We start from the raw sequence: 17308 nt of genomic DNA on the forward strand, positions 1-17308 counted from the left end.
TCTGAAGGAGAACAGAGTTGTGATTTGTGTTGCCAATGCTGTTCTCTCTCTGCAGGAATGACGGGTTTTGGGTTGGAAAGGCATCCTTGCGGAGCTGGCGTCAGTTGGCTCTGGAGCAATTAAATGAGCAAGACGAAGACGCAGAACACAGTAACGGAAAAATGAATGGAAATGCACAAAACAAAGGTAGTTCTGCTGCTGTAGAGCTCCACCAGCTCTGACTGATACCTCCTAACAAAAGACACGTCAGGTGTTCTGGCGTGTGCTGTTTTGCTTCCCTTGTATGAATAGGGAGGGAAGGCACTTCAGGTGCTTTGATACAACGCAGTCTTAATTTAAGGAGCTTTTTATTTGATAAGCTTCAAAACTGCTGGGTGATCTTCATACAGAGAGAAGAAGATGAGGTAATAAGTAGTTTTACAGAGCTGTGTAAAATTACCGCCCCAGACACATGATCTTTTCATCTACTTTTATCTGAATGAGAGCACACAGGGAAGGAAGAAACAGGAAAATTATCTTGGGGAAGGAATGAAGATGTTTATTGCAAAGGCCTACAGATGAAACAGCACAGCTGGTAAAGCAGCGCTGGCAAAACACAGCTTAGGAAAAAAAATCATGAATTGGATTTTCTTCTATGCCTGTATCGTATGTTTGTGAGAATGTATGGGGCTTTTTATTTGCCTTCTGTTCTCTAAACCTTTGGAAAATGGATTTTATTGAGCTTTTTGTTTCTTAACTGGGATCAAGAAGCTTATTTGAATGAAAGTGGAGATGATCAGCTAATTGCATTGATCCTGGGTTTGAAGGCTCGGAACACCAGATACCACAGCCCTCGTGATATCTGTAGGCCGGCGCTGCTGATGGAGCTGGTGGCATCCATTGAGAAAAGGGCACTTCTCTGCATCAGCAGCTGAGTTACTGTCCCACATGTGATTCCTCGGGGGTCACCTTGGTTTCAAAGCAGGTCGCACCTCCCAGAAGTACATTTGAACTGCTCACAAGGCAGCTTGCTCATTAGCTGGCTTGTTGCAAACTGTTACTAACATTATTGTGTTGATAACGCTCCCGTTCGATGGGTAGTGCCTCTGCCTATGGAGCTACAGTTCTGAACTATAATTTGTAAATGTTTATCCTGGCTGTGGGAGCACAAGTGCAGGGCAGATCGCTGAGAGCCTGGCTGCAGTTGCCGGCTCACGTGCCGGAGCAGCAGCGTGCTCTCGGTGGCGCAGCCTGCCCTTCGCTGCTCACACCAGGGGAGTGAGCTCTGCTCTCACACCCGCTGCTGGAAGTGCCCCCGTTGGAAACGTAGAAATCAGCTCTGCTAGCTGGATCATCGTTAATTATAGCTAATGATGTGCAGGTTGTTTAATTCTCTGCTGAATAGCTAATGGAGGGGCGCAGCACTGGCTCTCCCTTGTCTCATCAAGCACGTGCAGCTCCGGCTCGTGGCTGGCATCGCTTGGTCCCAGGCGCTGTGCAGTGAGGGAGAAGCTCGGGCTCGCTCCCAGGTTTTCCCACCAGCTTTTCCAAGCCACACAGGTCTGGGCTCATTCATGTGATTCCCTCCCAAAGCTACAAAGGGAGCATCTGATTTAGATTAGTATCCTCAAGGCAATGAGCTGACTAATATTTTGCCAGGAAGGTTTCTGCTCGCTCTCCTCTCACCTAGAGGTTTTGGTTAGCTCTGATCTGAGATCTTTGGGAGCAGCGAACCCCTGTGGTGCTTTAGCCGGAACAAATGCATCCTTTGTAATCTCACAAAGGGTGGTCTTGTGCTCCACACACTTCAAAGCACTCCTACGTGTAATCCAGCCTGGCCTCTGGGCAAGCAGGCCATGCATTGAGAATAACATGCCTCCCTTGGGTTAAGAGTTTTGCTGTGATTTGAAGGGAAACCGGGCTTCAGTCCCCCAAAGATTTTGCTTTTCCTTCAGAGAGGAACTCTGTGCAATCTTTTTTTTTTTTTTTTTGATTAGATGAATCGAATGAAGAGAAGAGAGAGGAGGAAGAAGAGTTAAATTTTAATGAAGACATTGTTTGCCCACATGGTAAGTCTCTGCGGGGGATGGAGCTGAATATGTCTGTTGTTGCCCACTGCTCAAGACATTAACCTTGCAGCCTTCGCTGCAGCTAAGACCAGCATAAGTAGTTACTGAAGAAGTGTACTTTATTCTCATTTGCCTGGTCTTTCTTGACACTTAAAAACTTTGAGCTTTTATATGTAATGGCACTACTGTGGTGCAGTCCACCAAATCGTATAAGTAGTGAAAAGGGTGTAAATAAACACAGCCAGGCTGCAGAAGGGTGGCATCTCTTCCTCTCGCTAACGAAGCGACGTGATGGAGTGGGGGTGGCACCAAAGGTTTGCAGCCACATTAAAGCTCTGAAAGTCTTAGGATATTCTAGAAAAAATAGATGGTGTAAATCAGTCAAGGTTGGAGCTGAGAGCGTCAGTTTGTTCTCTCAGTTTATATTAAACTCTCAGAGTACAGAATTACTGACCTAACAACTGGAGAAACTCGGGCGGATCTGTGAGTGGCTGAGACTCCTGAGCGTATTGGTTTACCCACCTGCTGTGCTTTGGTGTCTGTTTACATAAGGTTTTGACCTGATGTTGGTTGTTTTGCTAAGTGATGGTTGGTTAGCTACATCCTTGGCTACGCTGTTGTTTGAATCTCACTTTTTAGCTTGTACGTCACTCTCAAACATAATTGTGTTCTACTGTAGGCTCCTGTTTGGAAGCATTGATTTCCCTGCCAGCTCTGCCTGGGACGCTTGGTCTCGTTCCTACTAAGAGAAAAACATGCCATAAATTAGCAACACATCTCCTGTCATTAAGGCTAATCAAAGATGTAGAGTAATGGCTTGATAAAGCCTCATTGTAAAGCAGTGTTTAAGCACTTTGTCATGGTGTTACCTGTTTTTCACAGAGCCTTTGCACCATATTTCCCAGTGCCGCAAGGCTGCTGCTTTTAAATAAAAACACGATGCGGTGGTGAAACATTTAATGCAGCCAGACATCATAAAAACATTACGCTGGTAAATTGCTAGTTTATCTGTTACTTCGGGCCGTACTGGAATAAATATTAAGTATGGGGGCAACTGGCAGGTCACTTCTCATCAGCTTGAGCTAACCTTCGATTACTCGTTGAAAGCAACCTTTCCACCTCTACACACTTACAATTTTCCTCTGGAGTGTATCAGCAAATCTGTAGTTTCAGTAATTCAGCCTTAATTTTGCTGTGGAGGAAGGCACTGCCTTGTTGGTACTCTCTGGAAAAGGCAGCACTTTATCTGTGAGGTCTGGCTCGCCTCCAGACATACCATCCGGGTGTTCCCTTAAGAAGTCTCTTTACGTCTTTGCCGTGATTTTTCGCTCTCTGGTAGTTTCCCAACCCTGGCAAAGAATTTTTTTTTTTTTTTACAGAAGTTAAGACTTCCTTAATGTCTGCGCCCAAAACGTGTCCCTGGAGAGAGACTGTGGGAGGGGGAAGCAGGGTCATCAGCGGTTAGGGTGGTCATCTTCCAGATGGCAAAGCACTTCTTCCCCACGCATTCAGATCTGATTTTTCCACCTCTTTCACCCCGCAGCATATTAGTCTGTTTTCATTAATCACACGGTGTCAGGGCCCTTATTTGTACAGGCTCATTTTCCCGTCCTTGCTGGCTCTGGAAGGCAGCCTGGTCCTGCCTCCTCATATGGTAAAGCTGGGCCACTTGGTCGTGTTTGATGAAGAACAAGGGGCCAAGCGCCGCTTCGAAGAAGTCCGGCCTGACCTTTGTTTATTAGAGGAAAGGCAGGAGGGGAGCGTTGCTATTTTTTCCTTCGGGGACTGGCAGAGGTCCAGGCTTAGCTAGAAGGAGGAAAGCTGCCTGTCCGTGGGGCTCAGGAGCTGCTGTAATGTTAAAGAGCTGCCAGAGGGCGGGGAGGAAGGAGCCTTTTATCCGTGTCTTCTGCCTGCTGAGCTCTCAGGCTATAGACATGCAGAGCAGATAGTAGGACATCCCCTCCTTTGTTGGACCCTTCTTGGCACCGGCACCACAACTTTGCGGTTGCTGTTTTGCCTCCCCCTTGCTGGTAAGATCCCCGTTGAGGCACGAATATTCCCGTACTGCATCCGAGCCTGGTTTGCTCTCATTTCTCGTGCGTGCGGCGTAGCCGAGCCTTGACTTCCCAGCAGCTGTCGCGGAGGAGATGCGGCTGTGTTTTCCCCTTGGCAGGCATCTGCCGAGCGGGTGGCCGGCCGTCGGATCCCCGAGCCGTTGTGCTCTCGGGTTTTCCCAAGCCTGGCTCGGCCGCTGGAGCACGCCTGGTCACGCGTACATGTGGAGCTCAGGCGCGTTAGTGTAACCTCTCCGGTACTGCTGTCGCTAAAACGACAAGCACGGATCCCTTGCCCTAAACCATCCTTTCTTGTTCCTTGAGCATCAGTCGCCTGGATAAATAAGGCGAGGAGTCTGGGTGCTGGCTGGTGAATCTTGCTTGCTGTCCTCACACCCCAGTTACTCCCCCCCAAGCTGCGGGCAGCGAAGTTCTTCCCAGCTCTGCGGGTGCCCTTCAGCTATTTGCCTGTTTCTCTTGTGGGGGGTGTTACTGCAAGGCTTCTCTGCAGCTGATTGCGAACCTGGGCTGTTTGAACATCCTGGGGAGTTCCTCACACTTAACAGGTGTAGCTGAAATGAGGTGTTCGAGTGCAACCACGCTTTGGGAAGGGCGGCGCTCAGGTGCAGGGGGAACACGTCCTTTTAGGATTCCGAGGTGCTTGAATAGAGCATGTGAGGCAGTCCGAGGTTATATACAGCGGTAATTTTGTTTTTCATGGACACGGAAAGCACTTGGCTCCTGTTTCGTGGGGCACAGGGTTGGTCTGCAGTTTGAAAAGTGGAGTCACCGTGAAATCATAGCTCCAGATAGCCAAGATCAGAAAACATTAGCCTGGTGCCCTCTCTGGCTTGTCCTTGCTTCTCCAGGCATCTGTCACTGCCTCAGCCTGCTTTGTGTTTGATCGGCTGCTTGGTTCACAGGCTCTGAGACCTAAAGGACATTTATGTGAATTAAAGTCATATTATATTTTTGCCTGCCTGAACAAGGAAACGATAAAGAAGTTGAAGGTGACTTTGTGTATTAGTTGTGGTCTTTCTGCTGACATGGTGTTGCCTGATAAGTGCATGAATATCTTCCCCCACATTTATACCCTGTAATCTCTTAAATCTAGTTAGGGCTGCAAAACATTGCTGAGCACGTCAAGAGCAAAGCCCTTCTCTTGGCTCTCTCTGTGCAGGTGACCTGTGCATATCTGAAAACGAAAGGAGGGTGGTTTCGAAGGAAGCCTGGAAGAAACTCAAGCAATATTTTCCAAAGGCCCCTGAATTCCCAAATAACAAAGAGTGCTGTTCCCAGTGCAAGGTATTTGACCCCAAATAATGTTACCCTTTTGCTGACTGTAAATACGTGGTCGTGTTTCTGGTTTTCACTACCTAATGCAGCGGAGAAAAGCAATGTCGCCTTTTAATAGCCGCGAGGAACTGAAGCACAACCTAACTGTTTCATGCAGATTTTGGAGCGTGAAGGAGAAGAAAATGAAGCTCTGCATAAGATGATGGCCAGCGAGCAGAAGACCTCCCTCCAGAACCTGTTTCACGATAAATGCAGGCCTTGCCTGGGCAGCTGGCCTCAGGTAGGGGAAGGGGAATGCTAGTGGGGGCTGGGGGGAAGGCTGTCAGGTGGAAGCTGGCATTCCCTGCTGCTTTGCCCAAAATTTGCTTTTTGGGAGCAGTATCCCTGGGCTGATCCCCATCCCCAGCTGAGCCATCCTGCCTGCCCTGTCTGCCTGCCTGGGAGCGCGCAGGCTGGGCATGCCCTGTGCATCCTGTGCCATCTCTTTGCAGACGAGTGGTGGCAGATGGGTAGCAACTCTGTAAGTTTTTATCCCTCTCCTATGAAATTTTACTTTGACTGTGAGAGACACTGGCTGATGATCGTTCTCTCGGTCTGAGTGAGACCGTGCTTGTGCCGGGGTTGCCTGTGCCAGTGGAGCTCGCAAGTACGCTGCGCCGAGGTGTGATTTCCCCCGATTAGCTGCGCTGGCACACAGCCCTGCTGTAGATACATGAGAATTGCTCGTGTGCCAATATAGCTGTCGCTGGCCTGGAGTCAGCTAGATAAGCAGGGACAATATTTCTGCAGTGGTTATATCCGTGCCTAGAAGTACCTACGTGGTGCAGCCGTGCCAGTGGAGAGAGAGGGCTATCCACCGCCCTTAGTCTGCCTTCCCACTGGGCTTTTGCTGATGGTAGGACAAAATTCACGTGTGCCCCAGCTCCTCCACTGTCCGTTTCTGTCTCGAGCCTGGCAGAGGGTGCGGGGGGCTGCCCTAAATGCTGAAGCCATGCAAATAGGAGCGGCAGTCACACAGGACCTGTTGTACCGGCCTCTCTCCGGTTCGGGCGTGCGGCTCTCCAGGACCTTCTTAAGAGCCGTCGGGGCTTTGAGGCACTTTGAGAGAAATGGCACAAGCTGCTGGCCGGGCTCCACGCCTTGGCTCCTGGGTGTCTCGCAGTGCTGATTAATGATTGACTCTTAGATCCTGCCAAGCTGCTTTGGCAGGTGTCCGCCTCGGTTGCTCCAATGTGTGAGGGCAGCCTGCTGCTCCCGGTCCCTTCTCGGGGCCACCAGCAGCTCTGGCCAGGAATAAATACTGAGATCAGCGTGGATCTGTGCTCCTGAACCCAGGAGGGACTAAATGGGCAATGCTCTGCTGAGCCTCCGAAGGAGAGCTGTCAGGTCCTACCAGCAGTATTCAGGGCTCACAATCTTTGTGAGGTTTCCTGACCCATAACAGTTGAGGTCCAGGAAAAAAAAAGAAAAAATAGAGCCAAATCGGAGCAGTTTAATCTAGGAAATATGAAGGGACATTAAAATTATATCTACACATGCGCACCTCAGGAGTTTTCCTGCGAAAAGATGGAGCGAGCCCTTAAATCTGCATTAGGGAAGGCAGACAGGTGAGCACAGAAATCATTTTGTCACCCAGCTCTTAGGATCTCCTTGGTTTCTTGTCTGGGAGCTGCCAGCAGCAGACTATATAATCGCAAATCACTAGGGGCAGGAAAAAAAAAAAATGGTTTGTCCCAAAAATGCTGCATTGTGAGGGTGCACATCCCTGATTCTGAATCTGCGCGTGCTATTGCTGAAAGCAACCACTCGTGGATTTTGCTCGGTGAGGAGAGGGAGGGCAGGATGGGATGGTCTCTCACCCCGTCCCCACGGGGGTACGTAGATGTGTCTGCTCTAGACGCTGAGTACACGAAGAAGTACCCGGCGACAGAAACACTGCCAGAGAGCTTTAGCTGCTCTAGGGAAAATGACCGCTTCCTGCTATGAATTAAAGGTAATTGGATCTAAAGCTAAACTAACTTTGTAATAAACACGAGATTAGTAATGTAAGTACTTAGTGCTTGATCTCAAATTATTTTACTTGGTTTTCCCAGTGCGCTCGGATGGAGTTGTCATGGTAAAAACGCTGAGATCTCGAAAAGAATGAGCGCTGCAGAAAAAGCTGAACAGTCATTGCCTCTCTATTGTTGGATTAATTAACAGAAGATTTGTTTTGTTATTTTTTTTCTCTTGTCTTCCAGGAGACAGATGAGCTGTATATTGTTTCACAGTTCTTTGTAGAAGAATGGAGGAAATTTGTCAGGTAACCAGCTTGAGGTTTTTGGTGCTTTTAATTTCTGCTTTTTTGGGGGTGTGCTGCAGGTAGCAATTTCCCTTTTGAATCAGTGTTTGCCTGGTGTGTGTAGTTACCTGTGTTTTGCCTTTGCGGAAACAAGGAAGCTGATTTTGCAGGACTTGGACCCTGTGTTCATAGCAGTTGTAATACATTGTAAGAAACTGAATTTCCTTGTTTACCGTGTCTTAACCAGATGGTCAGATTAGATAGTAACCTGATTAGTTTTTTCATCTGTCTGAAGCTGTATCCTAGGCAAAGGTCACCACTCAATCCCGTTTCCATGGGCTGCTGGTGGTATGAGATGGAAATCTCCGCTAGGTATGAGAGTAATTTTGCAGCGCACAGGAACGCAGATCTGATTTCCTTGATGGTGGTAGTTTAATATTCCCCACTGGAATGCCTTCTGTAAATACTCACCTGTGATTTCCTCTTCTCAGCTGCCTGCAGACTTGTGATTTTTTTTCTTCCACATGAAATAACCTGACCACGCTTACAAACCACTTACTGTTCCTTTTCTTTGCCTGAGCAGGAGGCCGACGCGATGCAGCCCTGTGTCCTCGGTAGGAAACAGCGCTCTTCTCTGCCCCCATGGGGGCCTCATGTTCACCTATGCTTCCATGACCAAAGAAGACTCTAAACTGTGAGTTTCTTCTGCTCACTCATCTGCCTTTGCCGGGTGCTGTTGTCTCTCCTGGGCCTCAGGGAGCATTCCCAGAGGCTTGCTGAGCTGCAGCAACATGAGGAGCAAATGCCGTCCCTTGAACAAAATTAACACAGATGCTTTCTCAGGCCTACCTTAGTATAAATCTTCATATAGGTCAAGACCCAAATTGTCACAGGATGCTGTCTCAGGAAAAAAGAGCTTACTTAAGCTTGGCTAGTTCCTAACAATAAACTACCCTGAATCTGACTGGGGCATTAGAAACATGTAGCTTCCTTTAAGATTTGCTTTCCGTGAGACTTACCCCTGGAGCACTGGATGCTGGGCTGGAGTTTATGCTCCATAGCCTTGCTTCTGCAGTGATGCAGAACTAAAAATGTAGCAGATCTTCCACTTCTTTCCTCCTCCTTCCTCCCTCCGGCTGTGCGTGCTGGGCATGACTGGAGCATAACAGTGTCACTAATAACACACTCCTCTTCCCTGTTATCTTGGGCATACAGGCCCTCTCATGTAGCTGGGGTTATGGATTGGTTTTGCTGCCCTTCTTTCACCCGCAGACTAAAATGAAAAGGGGAGGCTGTTCAGAAGCTCAGCACTGTTTTCACTGCGTGCTCGGGGCTTGGCTTTTCCATGTCATAAAGCACGTTCTTGTTTCTTTGCACAGTATAGCTCTAATATGGCCCAGCGAGTGGGAGAGGATTCAAAAACTGTTTGTCGTGGATCATGTCATCAAAATCACCCGAACACAAGCTGCTGGGGCAGACCCCGAGAGCGCACTTTACACCTCTGAGCCCAGTGAGTGAATCTTTTACTGCTGTCTGTGCTCTGTTGTGTTGCTAATTGGTGCTGACTTCCTGGGAAAAGGCTCTTTTTGGATAAAGGGTCAGATCTAAGGGGATCTGCAGCAGCCGCAGTAAACACTGAGCTTGGCAGATGCCCCTCGTTATGTGAGCTGCTCTGGGTTAGCGGTGAGAGGCGTTGGGCAGGTGCATACACTCAGTGTCTCCAAGGAGCTGAAGCAATTAAATGCGTTTTCCTTTGTGCCTCCCCAGAACTCTGTCCAGAATGCAGAGAAGGGCTGTTATGCCAACAGCAGCGGGACTTGCGTGAGTACACCCAAGCAACTATCTACATCCATAAAGTGGTGGATAATAAAAAGGTACGGATCTCTCCCTTGGTCCTCACTCCTCCTGGCACCATTTCATTTAACAGAAACTGCACCAACTGAGAACCCAAACAGCTAAATAAACAGCCATCTGAACACAGTGGCGAGGCAGCTATCGCAGCCTGCTGCATCCCTACAAGGTGGGGCCTGCTGGTGGGAATGGCGGTGCAGTGCAGGGCCGCTTTCAGTGGGCAGAAAGCAGCTGGCTCTGGTTCGTGGGAGCTATTGCTTTGGCAAAAATGGCAAATGGGAACACTGGATGTAATTGCTCTGAACACTTGGTTTCCTCAAGGCTTCATTTTGCCAGTCCAAATCCTTTTGGTGGTCTTTGTGTTGTCAGGTATTTCTATGTATGCCAGGTCTGATTATTTTAGGCAATGTTGTAACCACCTCTGTCCTCATAATCGTGCTATCAGGCTCTACCTGTTCTCCTCCCCCTCCAGTATTTGTCATTTCCTTTCTTGGTTGCTAAAGTGACGTTTGTTCCTAGATAGAAATAAGCTGTTCAGTCTGCAAGCTGATAAAATAGCAGTGAACACAGATGTGGTTTTAAAGATCCCTTACAAAGTTGTGAATTGTCTGCTTTGCTGCTGTCTTAATGGGATCAGTGTGAGGTCCGGAACTGGACTGGAAGTGGCTGTAGAGGTATCTGAAAGCTGGTTGCAGTAAGTTCCCCTTCTTAGGGCTTGCTTTATGCTTTGAGAGGGAAATCAAAGCTTGTGGGTATGCTCAGGTAAAGATGCTAAGATCCAGCTGATGACAGGAGGCGGCTGAACCCAAGACAGTCACAGCAGCGTAGATCTGATAAAAACATCCCCTGACAGCTTCCAGGATGGGGCGAAGCGCAACGCAGCTATGTCACAGTAGTTCCAATCTGAACTGGTGCTTAAAGGGTTTCAGAGCACTTAGATGCATGAGTAGCTGGTTGCCAGCAGCTTCCCGACGTGCCTTCAACTCCTCCATCCTCTAGTGATTGCACTCAGGCACACAACAGGTCTGCGAAGCTCAGCATGGTCGGATCAACTTAATTCAGGAGCATCAAGGCAAAGGCTTCCTGGCCTTCCTTGTAGAATCAAAGCTGGAGGGAGGTAAAAATCTTCCCTCCACATTTGCAGTGTGAGATCAGTGAGATTTTTTTTTTCCACCCCCAGCCTTATTCTAAATGGAAGAGATGGAGCCTAGAGAACTGCAGAGTGCTGGAGGTTTCTGCCTCAGCTGTAAGACGCAGAGCACAGAGCATGGTGCTGAGCCCCTGCTGCAGGTTTGCAGCCTGCCTGGAGGCTGAATCCCAAGGCTGTATCTTGGCACTAGCGCAGAGGAGGAGTTTTCCTCTTGGTGCTGGACAGGACCACGCTCACACGTAGGGCTGCTGAAAACAGGCAGCTATTCTTTGCCGAGCAGCTGGAGACGGTGAGAGGGGGCGAGAGCTGGCACACGAGATCCCTCATTAGCGGGGCAGCCCCAGCGAGAGGCGAAGCGGTGACGGTGTCCGCAAGCAGCGCGTCAGCTGCGCGGGCACCGGGCTCTCACCAGCAAGTACTGCGAATGGCGGCGCTCAGAGCCGCTGCTTCCTTCCTGCCAGCTTCGCCTCACAAAGTCAGGGAGTGTTTTTCCACCCCCTCGCCGCTGCTCGTCCCTCCTCTGCAGCCCCTGGGTTCCTCCTTGGGCTGACGCTGCAGGAGGGAAGTCACGGCCCTATAAAATCGGTGCAGGGAGGTTGCGGACGGCGCCTTCTCCGAAGGGCGGCACTGCTGGAATCCGGAGGGCTCTGGGGACACTGTGGTTGGCGCTGGATGCTTGGGAGCTGTGATTGCATCTTTAATTGCAAATACATTGATGGAGAAGTGAGCTCTTAGGCATCCGGGATGGAGAGTGCGCCAGCCTCCTGGGCTCCCTTGCAAACCCCAGCCCCAGCCAAAGTGTAGACGTGTGTACATGCCCAGCGGATCCACGCTTCCTGTGGAGTGACTTATAAATAAAAAGGATGTTCAGTTCTGTATATGTTTGTGTAAATTATTTAGGTTTCATTTACTTACGAACTCCAGACCCATAAATAACGGCGGTGAGTGCCTCTTGTCGGTCTGCTGCAGGGATGGATAAGTATATAATTTACAGATAATATTCCTTTCTCTGTGTTAGGACTTTCGTAATACACTTAGTCGAACAGAGAAGCAGCCAGCTAATGGGAAAGAAATCAGTCCAGGCCCCTGGAGACTTTCCCTTTGCCTGGAGAGGAGGGTAGGTCTTGAGCCGCAGGAAGCAGGATGTCCCCGCAGTGGGGTTTTGATTTTTAGCCAGCACCTGCAATTCAGCAGAGAAGCTTGACAAGCTGCGTGTGTTCTGCTGAGCTGAGTCCCCCATGGTTTGATGCAGCTCGGGGTGGGGGGAAAGTCTGCAGAGCATGTGGAGCAGATCCCTGGGTTTTTCCTGCTCTGCCTTGGCTCATTTGATCAAGGTGGCATCCGAGAAGTCTCTGAAAGCTGTTTGCCATGATGTGACAGTCTGGGTTAGTTACGCAGAATGATTTTTATGACTTCAGGTAATGAAGGACGCTGCTCCAGAGCTGAACGTGAGCAGCTCAGAAGCTGAAGAGGAAAGGGAGGAAAACAAGCCAGAGGGGGAGCAAGACCCAGATTTTAACCAGGTAGAGATCAAAAATACTACAAGGTTCCTCAGTTTTGCACCAACCTCTTGAGTCAGCGTGATGGAACAGTTCTTTTCCTCTGTTTACATCTAGCAGGCGAAAGAGAAAGCAACTGTGTCTTAAATTGTGTTACTGTCATGGTCATACCCCACGTTTGTCTCACTTTACGTTACCAAGGCCAGTTTTGCGCCCATGCTCTTTGGTTTTAAACCTAGCTGTAGGAGCAGGGCTGGCTTTTCTCTAGCTTCCTTGCCAGTGTGCTTCACGGTCGCAGCATGAAAGCATTCTCCAGCTCTCATTCCCAATCAGTGCTTTGTAAGTTAGATATCTGTGTTAGAGATCTGCCTGCTCCCGAATGTCGGTCACTTGGTGTTCAGGCTACCTTAAATACTCTTACTCCTAATACCAAATCCCTAACAAGGGCTGGCACTGGGAAGCTGTGTCTCCTGGGAAAGGCAGCAGCACTCGTCTTCCCCTGATGTCAATGCACTAGTGTACGTCTTCCTGACACGTCAAGTTCTTCCTTGCTCTCTTTTTGGAGAGGAGGGGTCACTGCTGCGTCAAGTACTGACGGTGACTCGTGCGCTTGGCTGACAGTAAGCACTGTGCTGTGGTGTTAGGAGCAGGGACGAAGTTTCAAGGCAAGTCCTTCGGTCTTCTCGACCTCTTGCTGACACTTGCATGCGTCATTCACTTTCCAAGGGGCGTTCCAGTGCTTCGTGCTTTCCCTCGCATGACTGACCTGCCTGAAATGCAGTCTGGGGGAAGGGGAGGTTGTATTTTCCACAAAGGCCAGAGCCGGGCTGCTGATTTCTGACTTGTTTCCAGACCAATGGTGGTGCGAAGCGCCAGAAGATCTCGCACCAGAACTACATCACTTACCAAAAGCAAGGCATCAGGCGGAGCACCCGACACCGAAAAGTCCGAGGGGAAAAAGCACTGCTTGTTTCTGCTAATCAGACGCTGAAAGAGCTGAAAATACAGGTAAGGCGGTTTTGGTCCGAGGAGTGTTTGCTCATGAATAAGAAAACATGAAATGAATAGTCAAGAGAGTACAGCTGGGAGGAGATGGAGAGGGAAAAGAGGATAAAATCCCAAGTGGCATCAAAAGGCATGTGTTTGTCTTCTAAACGCGGTATTTTTGCGTAGTTCAGCGGGATGTTTTTCCTCTGCACAAAATCAGCATGTCTCATTGTGTTGGCACAGATCATGCATGCATTTTCAGTTGCTCCCTTCGACCAGAATTTGTCGATCGACGGGAAGATACTAAGTGATGACACCGCAACGCTTGGCAGCCTGGGAGTCATCCCCGAGTCTGTCATTTTATTAAAGGTAATGTGAGAGTGAGGTGGCTGCTAAAGGAAGTCAAGTAAAGCAGAGAATTGAACAAAATGTTGTACAGTCAGAGAGAAACACATTACGGTGCGCATGAAAACTGCCATGCCCTGGACGTGCCCACCTGTGGCTGGCCATCAGCTTAATTTAACGAGCTCTTCCTGGAGCTCCTGCCCTTCTTGTGGAAGGAAAAGTCTCTTTTTCTTTAAAGAACATTTCTTAGCTGGCCTGTGCCGCAAAACCGTGCGCACCAGCCCAAAGGACAGCGAAATTACAGCACGAGTTCTCCCCTCTTATTCCCAGCCCATGCCAGAAGGTGTTCTGGCAACAGTTCCCCGTTCCTCTCCAGAGCAGGACTGACCTGTACAGCTGATGACACTGCTAACGTCCAGCGAGGTGCTCGTTAACCCCCCGTCTCTTCTGTTTTCCAGGCTGATGAACCAATTGCAGATTACGCAGCGATGGACGACGTTATGCAAGGTGAGGGGGACCCCCGGGCGCTGCTGGGGAAGGCGAGGGATTTGGGGAAGCTGAACGCTGCTGCGCTTCTGGCAGGAATGGTGGTGGCCACGTAGGGCTGTGTCGGCTTTGGGTTGAAACAGTAGAAACGTGAGAGGAAAATAGAGATGTTGAAGCTTTCCTGTAACTGTCAACTGAAGGTACAGCTGAGCGCTGCAGTATGCTGCTGATCAGACAAAAGATCCTTTTAGAAATGACTGTCAGGAGACTTCTAACGTGATGCCTCTTTCTTTCCATCCCCAGTTTGTATGCCTGAAGAAGGATTTAAAGGTGAGAGTCTTTTTTTTTCCTTTTTTTTTCTCCCCCTTTTCATTTTAAGCCCACGCAAAGTTCAGCTCCACCTCGCAAGCTTCGTAATCTTTCGGTGGTTGTCTTCTTGCTCCTCAGGGACTGGTTTACTTGGACACTGATGGTTTTATAAGCGCTGGCAGCAAAGGAGCGACCAGAAGGGAAGAGGATTTTGACATGGTAGGGCATTAAAAGACAAGGTGGATACAGGACAGAACTCTTGACTCTTCCAGAAGGCAGAAACACATTCTGAAATGACTGCCCCCAAAATGCCTTATGTCAAAGCAGATTGCACTGAAGGACATCCTGACTTCAAAAGAACGTTCCCAATTTTATATTTAATAAAGCAACAGTAAGGTTGGAAAGATTAGCAGCAGTAACAGCGTTATCATGTTCACAGGCAGACGTTTCTAGCAAGGGAGACGGTGGCATTCTCGTATGTTCCCTGATGCAGATCCCATACCACCCTCGTCTGTCCAAAAAGGAGTTGTAATTCAGTAGATCAAAAACATCTCGATCTGTTCTCCAGTAACTCTTTAGGCATAACCTGCTTACAGATAATCCTGTCTTTGATCCACTATTACTCTTTCAGTACAGCATGGAAGTAAAGAAATTGTTAATTGTGAGGAATGTCTAGCTCTTTCAAAACTTCATATATTTACCCAAAGTGTAAGCTGTGGTCTGCCTACGAAAGCCTTCCATCAGCGACTCGGAGCCTGGGGGTGCAGAGGGGACGGGGAGCTGCCCCCCCGCTGTCCCCGCGGGGCTTCCCTTGCTCAGCCACTCGCCTTCTGCAGTTTCACTTCCAAACATGATGGTCTTTAATAATCACATGGTCTTTCTCTGTGAACTGTGTTTTTAGAAACGTGGGATATTTTAACGACTTTTGATAACATCTTTCTCCAGTACGTTACTGCCAAGAGCGCTCTGCCGATCGCTGGGGGAGCTTCGAATCTAGAGCACCTGAGCCGGAGCTGGCGAAGGGGCTGCGCGTGGGTGGTGTGTTTCCCATGTGGAGAGGTTTTCCCTCTGTTCTCCTCGTTTTCAGGAATGCACTAATGATTTTTTTTTTTTTTTTACATCTCCTGTAGCTCCCAGAAAGGATCTCTCCCTCTCCTGATTGCGTATTCATAGCAGGAAATAGTGTACCACTTCCAGACTTAAAAAAAAAAAAAAAAAAAAAAAAAAAAAAAAAAAAAGGGCACTGTCAAGGTATCTCCATAATAAAGTTAGACATTTCCTGTTCTCAGAGTTTTAACTTGTTTCCGCAACCCCAGGTCGTGCACTGGCGCTTTATGTGGATGCAGAGGGCCGGGTTGCGGCGGTGGCAGCTTTAGTTTTTAAAGGACTGGAGGAGCTTTGCAGGCGGATGGCGGGGTTTGGGCTTTGGGGAGCGGTGCGAGAGTGTGTCCCTTCCCAGCAACCGTGGTAGCCCGTTCTTTTATAAATGTACCTTTTATCTGAAGAATTAACAGCTGCCCTGTGCCAAGCGCTAGGTCTCCATGCTGCATCCTCCTCCCTGTCCCTTCGTCCCCAGCAGCAGAGGGGCTGGACGGTGAGTTGGCAAAGCAGCTGGCCCTGGGACTGCAGAGCTGCCCCGGAGTGATTTTTTTGGTGTAAGTTGGGGCTGGACCCGCATGGGATTGCGGCGCAGCGAAGCGGTGTGATCTTTCCCAAGGTAAAGACGTCAGCAAGAATTCAGCGCGCCCTCAGTCACGCTTGTCAATGCCCAAAACGGCTCCACTCTGGAAACGGGCAGGAGGTTTTAATTCTTCCCAGACTGAAGCACTCGCTTGTGTACATACTCCTTGGAAATTCCATATTTTTTTCAACCTGCTGTTAATTTTTTTTTTTTTTTTTTATGTTATGAGAGTCTCTTCCTTGAGCTTATAATGTTGCAAAATTAAGTCTCTAAACTCGACTGGAAGCAGCGAGCTGGGCCGTAGCGGTGCTCCCAGTGGCGATGTACAGCTGTACCTCAGCATCGCGGTTTCTTAGGGCCAGGTGGGGGACGCAGGTACAAGATGTGATCGAAGGCGCATTTACTGTTTTGTCTGTATTTGCAAACATATTGGACTAAAGTTGTCATTTGAGCTGTGGAAGCCTTATTAAAGCGCATACACGTGTCTCTCCGTTCATGTTTTAATGCCGCAGCCAGGGCTGGGGGCTCTCTCCTGGCCCTGCACCCCCCAGACAGGGGTGCAGATGCTCTGAGCTCGAGATACGCACGAAGAAGCACGAGCAGGACTGCGCTGGCGTGGGAATGGTGCAAGCGTTGGCAAAGGGGCACCTTTTCCCCGAGCGAAGCCTCCATGGCTCCTAGCGCCTTGGCCGTGCCCTGTGGCGCTTGGCAGCGGTCCCTCGGCGGAAGCGGCGACGGCTGGCGCTGCCTCGTGCTGCAGCACAGAGGTGTTTCTGTCGGGGAGCCGGCACCCGTGCAGCTGCGGGGCCGAGCGCTTCGGTGTCCCCATCCCCGTGCCGGCGGGTCACGTCCGCCTCGTCCCCACGCTGGCGCAGGGCCCCAGGAGCGCTCCCCGGGGCCGCGGCTCAGTGCCAGCCTGTGGCTCCTGGCACCCGGCGGCGGGGAGCCCGTGCCAGCCGTTCCTCGAGCATCCCGAGTCACTGTGCCTGTCCCACGGCCCCGATGGGGAGGTGGGTGCTGGGGGGGGGGGGGGCAGCCCTGGCCCTGGAGGGGTCCTGGGGGGCTCAGCTGGGGGCTGGTGGGGAAGGTCTGGGGCGTGTGGGTGGGGGATGGATGGATGGATGGATGGATGGATGGATGGATGGATGGATGGATGGATGGATGGATGGAGCTTCTCTGGGTACCGGGGATGGGTGGGAGGGTGGATGAGGGGGGAGAGCTCTGGGTGCCAGGGACGGACAGGCGGATGGACAGATGGACGGGCAGACGGACGGATGAGGGTACGCGGGGTGCTCAGGGCTGGGTTTGTGGCGGTACGCTG

At 49.9% G+C, this 17308-nt stretch overlaps 1 protein-coding gene across 6 annotated transcripts in view; it reads left to right on the forward strand.

The window, feature by feature from the left end:
• USP48 (ubiquitin specific peptidase 48) overlaps positions 1 to 16472 on the forward strand; it is a 32603-nt gene extending 16131 nt beyond the window's left edge. For 2 of the 6 annotated variants that reach the window (XM_080563663.1, XM_080563664.1), the window contains exons 14-27: positions 56 to 186; positions 1977 to 2048; positions 5283 to 5407; positions 5556 to 5678; positions 7639 to 7700; positions 8263 to 8373; positions 9059 to 9189; positions 9447 to 9553; positions 12099 to 12203; positions 13032 to 13187; positions 13410 to 13535; positions 13970 to 14018; positions 14301 to 14327; positions 14445 to 16472. In XM_080563663.1, the coding sequence (XP_080419789.1) occupies positions 56 to 186; positions 1977 to 2048; positions 5283 to 5407; positions 5556 to 5678; positions 7639 to 7700; positions 8263 to 8373; positions 9059 to 9189; positions 9447 to 9553; positions 12099 to 12203; positions 13032 to 13187; positions 13410 to 13535; positions 13970 to 14018; positions 14301 to 14327; positions 14445 to 14467 (1348 nt within the window). In that variant the 3' untranslated portion in view covers positions 14468 to 16472. Of the gene's footprint in view, positions 1 to 55; positions 187 to 1976; positions 2049 to 5282; positions 5408 to 5555; positions 5679 to 7638; positions 7701 to 8262; positions 8374 to 9058; positions 9190 to 9446; positions 9554 to 11698; positions 12029 to 12098; positions 12204 to 13031; positions 13188 to 13409; positions 13536 to 13969; positions 14019 to 14300; positions 14328 to 14444 lie in introns of those variants that run through there. The other 4 variants (XR_013941306.1, XR_013941307.1, XM_080563665.1 and 1 more) reach the window with 4 other exon arrangements.
• The last annotated feature ends 836 nt before the right edge of the window (positions 16473 to 17308 follow it).

The sequence above is a fragment of the Anser brachyrhynchus genome (assembly GCF_964034855.1).
Source record: "Anser brachyrhynchus genome assembly, chromosome: 21".
Taxonomy (NCBI): Eukaryota; Metazoa; Chordata; class Aves; order Anseriformes; family Anatidae; genus Anser; species Anser brachyrhynchus.